The sequence below is a fragment of the Notolabrus celidotus genome, chromosome 21, assembly GCF_009762535.1.
Source record: "Notolabrus celidotus isolate fNotCel1 chromosome 21, fNotCel1.pri, whole genome shotgun sequence".
Lineage (NCBI taxonomy): Eukaryota > Metazoa > Chordata > Actinopteri > Labriformes > Labridae > Notolabrus > Notolabrus celidotus.
In genome coordinates, this window is record NC_048292.1 from 8,765,436 (window position 1) to 8,773,210 (window position 7,775).

The window sequence follows — 7,775 nt, forward strand, 5'->3', positions numbered from 1 at the left end:
GGGATGAGAACACTCCACATTGAGATGACTTTATGCACGTTCACGCTGAAAAAACACACAGCAAGAAACAAGGGCAAGAGATGAAAGTATGCACTTATTCATAGATGTACTCTAAGATAAGTAAGGAGACAAGCTCAGGCTGTCGACCAGATTAAGATGGTTATCAGAGTGTTGTGAGGAAAAAGCCAGAAAGGTGTCCACACAGAGACAAGAGGACAAATCAAATAGAAACAGGCTGTCAGGACAAAAGTGTAGACAAAGTTGAAGACAAGGGAATACATGGAAAACAACTTTTTGTGTTATTTAGACAAGAACATCAGGGACTCTCACATTAAAAGCAAAGCTGTATTTGCAGCCACTTGGCTTAGCTTGGAAGGACAGAACTCCTCCAGCACTTGCTAAGAAAAGCAATAAGCTTCCCAAAATAAGGAACTATTCCTTTCAAGGAAATAACCCTCAGACATTCAGACGGTGTGAGGAGTCCTTGAAATTCTTCTGTACAAGAAAGGATAGAGCTGCCTGTATATTTTCAGGAAACTCAGATCTTTCAACATCTGCAGAACCATGCATGTTATATCACTTAGTAGTGGCTGGCATGATCATCTATGTTGCAGTGTGTAAGGGGCAGCAGGTGAGAGGTAAAATACGCTAACAGGCTCAGTAAGCTCATCTAAAAAGCTGGATCAGTCCTGAAAATGGAAACAGAGTTCCTGTGGAAGTGTCTAAGAGGAAGATACTAAAATACTTTGTGTAGGAGCCATATGTGTGTGTTTTATATGTGACGTGTTGGTAAGTGCTGTATATTGATGTGAGGGGGGTGTGTGCACTCTGCTGGCATTTGAGTGGTGGGTACGTCACTGTGGGTGTGGGCGCGGTGGTTACAAATAATTCCACGCACCTGTAGTCTGTTGGTTTTTGTTAACGAGGAAGGGTGAGTCGGGAGTGACACTTTCTGTTGACCGCTACGCTTAACACCACATTAGTTTTGCCGTTTCTGTACTTTGTCTTGTATTATATGAAGCATCTGTTCAAGTTGCGCATCGTTAGAAATAAAGAGCATTAACGAGCATTAGAAGTGGATGTGTGTTTCTGTGAGTGCGCGTCACAGGTAAACTCCCGTGCTTAGCCTTCCGCGGCGTGTCGGTTTTGGTTTGGATAAATCGTCAGTCAGCCGCAACATTAGTCAACAGAAAAGTTATCGAAGTGTTGATACGTGGAAGATGTTTCGTTTATGGACTCCTGGAGCGCTCGCTGTTACGCGGGTGAGTAACAGTTCATTCATCGCTGGTCTCCTCTGATTCATTCACGCCCTGCCTACTACTACGTTCATTCATCATCACCGCTGGAATTAAGGTACTGCTACACACACTCAACAGGTTCCTTTGGTGAATCAAACTATTCCCCTGGTAGGCATAAGCGATATAGCCACGTAAGGTGGTTGTATTGTTTTTTGTTTTTCAGCCGTTTGTTATTTTCGTGTCATCGGCGGGTGGAGCAAATTGTCTCGGGAGTACCGCCGTGGTTCTCGTTTTAAGACAGCTTGTCTGATTCGGGACCATCGGTATACAGGTACATAAATACCCACCGCTTGAGCCACAGAAGACTAGGGTGAGTTGGTTAGTCTAGTTTTCTGTAGGCAGTTTAGAGGGGAATATTTGGTCTACCTGTTAATTGAGTGTTTTTGTGAAGCTTGTTGTAGTATTCTTAAAGGTCAACTGACTATAGTTATGAACGTATTTTGCATGGTTTTTGATAATTTGTGAATGAAAATGGAGTCAGGCAGATCAAATCCCTCTTCTGATGTGGGTCAAAAAAAGGAGGATAAGAGACAAAGTAAACTCACTGCCAAAGCATTTGCGAATAAAATTGAAAGTCTTCAAAAGGAGCGAAAAGTAAAAGTAAATCAAATTAAAGGTGTTTCAAAGGAAATTAAAGGTCTAATGCAAAATAAAGATAATGCTACAAACATTCAGTCTCAGCTTGAAAATTTGCATGTGCTGTTTGATGATGCAGGTAAGCTCCATGATTCTGTAATTCCATTGCTTCCTCAGGAAGAACAAGAAAAACAAAATGTGTGGTTTTCCAGCGTGCATGGACACCATCATAGGTTTGTGGATGAGGTGAAGGAATGGCTTTCTGATGCCCAAATCCTAACCCTGAGGAATACAGATATTTCTACATTCCCTCAGTCACTGCTGCCTGGTGTTGAGTTGCAAGATGCACAAAATAATGAAGAGTTGTTTGTTTCCAATCATGTTGAGGATGATATTAGGCCGAGTGACAGCATCTCTAATGTTGCAAGCAGAGAATCGAACAAAAGAAGTTCAGTCGGAAGATCCAGTGTTTCGTCCACTTCATCTGCATGTATTAAGGCTGAGGCAGATATGGCTGCACTTATGGCTCGCCAAAGGTTGTTAAAGGATAAGCATGTTTTGGAAGAGCAAGAGGAGCAGCTCAGGAAAAGGAAAGAGAAGCTTGATTTGGAGATGGAAATAGCTGCATCTGCAGCTAAATTGAATGTGTTGAAAGCCTCCAACACTTCACGTGTTTCCAGTGCTGTGCGTAGTAGAGTGGATGGAATGAGCTCGTACCTGGAAAGGGAAAAGGGTAGGGTTCAAGCATTGAATGTTGATGCTGAGATCTTTGTGCCTGTGGTTGCAGGCCAGGCATCTCTGTATACCTCTGTAGGTGGCCAGCTTGGACAACATTTGGTGGATGTAAGACCCAAGGTAAGAAATGTGGAACTGCAACCTCAAGCCACATTGTCATACCAGCTGCCAGGACTAGATTCAAAGATGAAGAAAAGTGGTACACAGAGCTTTAATACTGGACCCTATGTAGAACAAGATCTCTCTGCACCTGTGATGAGAAGTAGCACTGATCAGGGACGCTTAATATCAGTCTTGGAGAGGCAAAATGAGATAACATCCTTACTGGTGGAGCAGCAATCTCTCTCTCTTCTTCCAAGACGTGACATTCAGTTTTTTGATGGGGATCCTTTGCAGTATCAGGCTTTCATCAGGGCCTTTGAACATAGTATTGAGCAAAAGACCCACAGTGCAAGAGATTGCTTATACTTCCTTGAGCAGTACACCAGAGGGCAGCCTAGGGAGATGGTTAGAAGCTGTCAGCATATGCCTCATGAGAGTGGATATGTCGAGGCTAAATCTTTGCTCCAGGAACATTTTGGCGATCCATTGAAAATTGCTTCTGCCTACATGGAGAAAGTTTTCACATGGCCGGTGGTAAAATCTGAGGATGTGAAAGCTTTGCAGGCATATAGCTTCTTGTTGCGGGCATGCTGTAATGCTATGGAAGGAGCTGAGTCCACACATGAGTTGGATGCTCCTACTAATATGCAGACAGTAACAAAGAAATTGCCTTATAAGCTCAGGGATCGTTGGAGAGATGTCGTCTGTGATATACAGGAAAGGTTCCATCGAAGAGCCAACTTTCGGGACATTGTTGGGTTTATTGAAAGGCAAGTGAAAATTGCAAACGACCCGATCTTTGGAGACCTTAGTGATTCTCCGGCGGCAGTAAGAAAGGATGTTAGACATGTTAAATCCCAACCTTCTTTTAAGCCGAAGGGAAGTAGTTTTGCCACTACTGTTACTAGTGTGGATGAGAAGGTTGAAGCTGGGACGAAGAGAAGAATCGATACACCCGTGGTAAAGGTTTGCCTGTTTTGTGGAGCTGGACACACCCTGGATCTATGCCTTCTATTGGAGAAGAAGACGCATAGTGAGAAGATGTCCTTCTTGAAAGAAAATGGGTTGTGTTTTGGCTGTTTGTGCATTGGGCACAGAAGTAAGGATTGCAGGAAGCGCCTTTCATGTAAGGTATGCAATCTGAAGCATCCCACCATGTTGCACATCCACCGCAAAGAAGGTGAAGATGGTTCAGTGCAAGTAAGGGGGGGAGCAGGAGCCACGGGTGGAAGTGCTTTGATTTCAGTGCAGTCTAGTGGGCTTACTGGGGCCGGTGAGCATGATTGTACTCTCTCTATACTGCCAGTGCAAGTTAAGTCTAAGAAAGGGCAAGAAACACTTGTTACTTATGCCTTTCTGGATCCTGGGAGCTCAGCGTCATTCTGCACTGAAGGACTAATGAACAGGTTGAATATTACAGGTAGGAAAACAGACATTCTCCTTAGAACCATGGGTCAAGAGAAAGTAGTCGGCAGTAATATTGTGGCAGACCTAGAGGTAGCTGGGTTTGGCGCAGACTCTTTCATTGAGCTACCTGAGATGTTCACACAAAAATGTATGCCTGTCCATCAAGGTAACATTCCCAGACAGGAAGATCTTGTAAGATGGCCACACCTAGAGCATTTAAAGATAGCAGAGATTGACTCAGGCGTGGACCTACTTATTGGAACCAACGTTCCCAGGGCCCTTGAGCCATGGGAGGTTGTTCGCAGCGTGAATGGTGGTCCGTATGCGGTTAAAACGATGTTGGGTTGGACTGTGAATGGTCCTCTTAGAGAAGAGTGCATCACTGATAACTGTGTGGAGTATGATGTCACTGTTAACAGGATTTCTGTTGCAAAGCTTGATGAGCTCTGGGAGCAGCAGACAAAGACAGACTTCCCTGAATGTGCTCAGGACGAACAACTCGGGCTGTCTAGGGAAGACCGACACTTCATGGAGTCCGTTTCAGAGTCAGCTAGGTTGGTTGATGGCCATTATAGCATTGGTTTGCCTTTGAAGCAAGGTGACCTGAAAATGCCTAATAATAGGAAGGTGGCCGAGCAGCGAGCACTGAGTCTCAAAAGGAGGTTCAACAAGGACAGTGCAAGCTCAGACTTGGACCTGTTAAGGTTTCTTTGGTGGCCAAATGGAGACCACAATCAGGACCTTGTGGATCATAGAATGGTTGCACATCTCTTTGGAGCTGCGTCATCTCCAAGTTGTGCAAGTTTTGCCTTAAGAAAGTGTGCAGAAGATAACCGAGGTCAGTTCAGTCCTAAGGTCATTGACACCATTCTGCGTAATTTTTATGTGGACGATTGCCTCGTATCTGTTGGTTCTGAAGAGGAGGCTGTATTGCTTTATCAAGATCTCTGTGCTATCTGTGCTAAAGGAGGCTTCCAGCTAACCAAATGGGTTAGCAATAGGCGCACTGTGCTTGCTGCCGTTCCTCGAGAGGAAAGATCTATTGAAGTTAAGGATCTTGACTTGGATAGTGATATCTTGCCCATGGAAAGAGCCTTGGGGGTACAATGGTGTGTCCAGGAAGATGTCTTTAAGTTTAAGATCACACTCAGGGACAGGCCTCTGACAAGGAGAGGGATTTTGTCGGTCATCAGCTCCATCTACGACCCTTTGGGATTCCTGGCACCTGTTGTCCTTTCTGCAAAGAGAATCCTTCAGAGGTTGTGCAGAAGTCAGCTTGGTTGGGATGATCCCTTGCCAGTCATGGTGGCCCAAGAATGGATAGCCTGGCTCAAGGAACTCCATCAGCTTGAGAATTTCAGGGTTGAAAGGTGCTTGAAACCTCTTGTGCATTGTGCATTTGTGATGGGAAAGGCCCGCATCGCTCCATTGAAATCCGTCACTATTCCTCTTCTGGAATTGACAGCGGCAGTGGTTGCAGGCAGGATGGATAAGCTGTGGAGGAAGGAGTTGCAGTTGCCTCTGCAAAATTCCGTTTTTTGGACTGACAGTACTTCCGTGTTGAAGTACATCAGGAACGAAACTGTGAGATTCAAAACCTTTGTTGCAAATCGGGTGTCAGAAATACTCACACTGTCCAGTCCATCGCAATGGAGGTACGTGAATACATTGAGTAATCCTGCAGATCTGGCTTCCAGAGGGGCTAAAGTGGGATCCTTCTTGAAGGCTGACGCTTGGGTGTTAGGGCCCAAGTTTCTTGTCGAGCCTGAAAGTGATTGGCCTGAAAACCCTGATGTCTCTGGGAAGCTCTCTCCAGAAGATCCTGAGGTTAAGACAGTTGTGTCTGTGAATGCAATCCAAGCTGATGAGCAGACGGGCTTGGTTATGCGTTTCATATGTTATTTCTCCTCTTGGATTAAGTTGAAGAGGATGGTTTGTTGGCTCCTTAGGTTTAAGACGTTGCTTTTGGCTCTTAGTCAAAGGAGGAAGCAGTTGAGAGCAGCTTTCGCTCAGTCTGGCTTGAGTGAAAGGCAGCTTGAAGAAAGGCTAAATGAGAAGATGCAGATGGTCAAGGCTCAGGCTGCAAAAGGTCCTCTTTCAGTCGAAGAGTTTCACAATGCAGAGATTGCAATTGTTCGCTTTTGCCAAGAAAAGAGGTTCACAGAAGAGAGATCCATTCTGCAGAAGGGGGAAAGTGTGAAAAGAACCAGTAATCTCTACAAGCTTGATCCCATACTTGAAGGAGGCATTCTGAGAGTTGGGGGTAGGCTTAGTAGAGCAGCTATGCCGGTTGAGGCCAAACATCCTGCTATATTGGCCAAGGACCTTCACATTTCCGATCTTGTTCTCCGTCATATACATCAAGCCACAGGGCATGGTGGACGTAACCATATGCTGTCAAAGCTGCGCCAAAGATACTGGATCCCAGGTGCCAGTACTGCTATAAGGAAGACTCTGTCAAAGTGTGTTGTTTGCCGTAGGTTGCATGCTGCACCGGGACGTCAACGAATGGCAGATCTTCCCCACGACAGAGTGTCTCCTGATGAGCCTCCATTCACTCGAGCTGGAGTAGATTACTTCGGACCTTTTGAGGTCAGAAGAGGAAGGATCACAGTAAAGAGGTATGGGGTTATCTTTACGTGCTTGGCGTTAAGAGCAGTGCATCTTGAAGTAGCGTCGTCACTAGACACAGATTCCTTTGTCAACGCCCTCAGGCGCTTCGTGGCAAGGAGAGGACAGGTGTTGGAGCTGCGTTCTGACAACGGCACAAACTTTGTTGGAGCCGAGCGAGAGCTCAGGGAGGCAATAGGAAAATGGAATCATGCCCAGATCAATGACGTGCTTCTACAGAAGGGAATCAAGTGGGTCTTTAATCCCCCTCTTGGGTCCCATCACGGCGGAGTGTGGGAACGGTTGATAAGGTCTGTAAGGAAGGTGCTGAACTCTACTTTGAGAGCGCAAAATCTTGATGAGGAAGGTCTCCATACAATCCTTTGTGAAGCTGAGGCTATTATTAATAGCCGCCCAATAACCAAGGCCTCCACCGATCCCAATGACTTAGAAGCGTTGACCCCTAACCACGTTCTCCTTCTTAAGTCTAAACCATCATTGCCGCCAGGAGTGTTCCAGAGGGAGGATGTGTATGCCCGTCGTCGTTGGAGACAAGTGCAGTACATAGCTGATTTGTTCTGGAAGCGGTGGGTCAAGGAGTACTTGCCTCAACTTCAGGAGCGACAGAAGTGGCAGAGCACCAGACGGAACTTCATCCCTGGAGATCTTGTTGTCGTTGTGGATGAGTCTGCGCCTCGTAACTCGTGGCTCACTGGAAGAGTGGTGCAAGCTGTTCCTGATAAGAGAGGACTGGTGAGACAGATTCGTGTTAAGACGAAGACCAGCTGCCTGGACAGGCCCATCACTAAGGTGTGCCTTCTTCAGGAAGCAGAGGAGCCATGAAGATCTGAATTGACTCTTGAGCTTTTTGCAGACATGGACTGTATTGTTTTTTTTTGACTTGGACATTCGCAAACGGACATGGTAATGAACTTCAGCTAAAACTTCCAGCTAGAGTCTTTGGGGGGGGTTTTTTGGACTCGATGGATTTGTATTTGAATGTAATGTTGTAAACTGATTGATTTTGTTGCAGTTTCTGTCTCCTAC

General features: G+C 45.6%; 1 protein-coding gene across 1 annotated transcript; it reads left to right on the forward strand.

The window, feature by feature from the left end:
• The first annotated feature begins 903 nt into the window (after window positions 1-903).
• Window positions 904-7,571, forward strand: LOC117805434. Its single transcript, XM_034674165.1, has 3 exons — window positions 904-1,353; window positions 1,462-6,739; window positions 6,833-7,571. Exons 2-3 carry the CDS (start codon window positions 1,764-1,766, stop codon window positions 7,569-7,571), a joined length of 5,715 nt encoding a protein of 1,904 aa, XP_034530056.1. The 5' UTR covers window positions 904-1,353; window positions 1,462-1,763.
• Window positions 7,572-7,775: the final 204 nt, after the last annotated feature.

Bases quoted from the DNA above. Each gene is read 5' to 3' on its own strand.
- LOC117805434 (XM_034674165.1), top strand. From the start codon at position 1,764: ATGAAAATGGAGTCAGGCAGATCAAATCCCTCTTCTGATGTGGGTCAA. The intron at 6,740-6,832 runs GTATGGGGTTAT...CAACGCCCTCAG, and splicing joins GGAAGGATCACAGTAAAGAG to GCGCTTCGTGGCAAGGAGAG.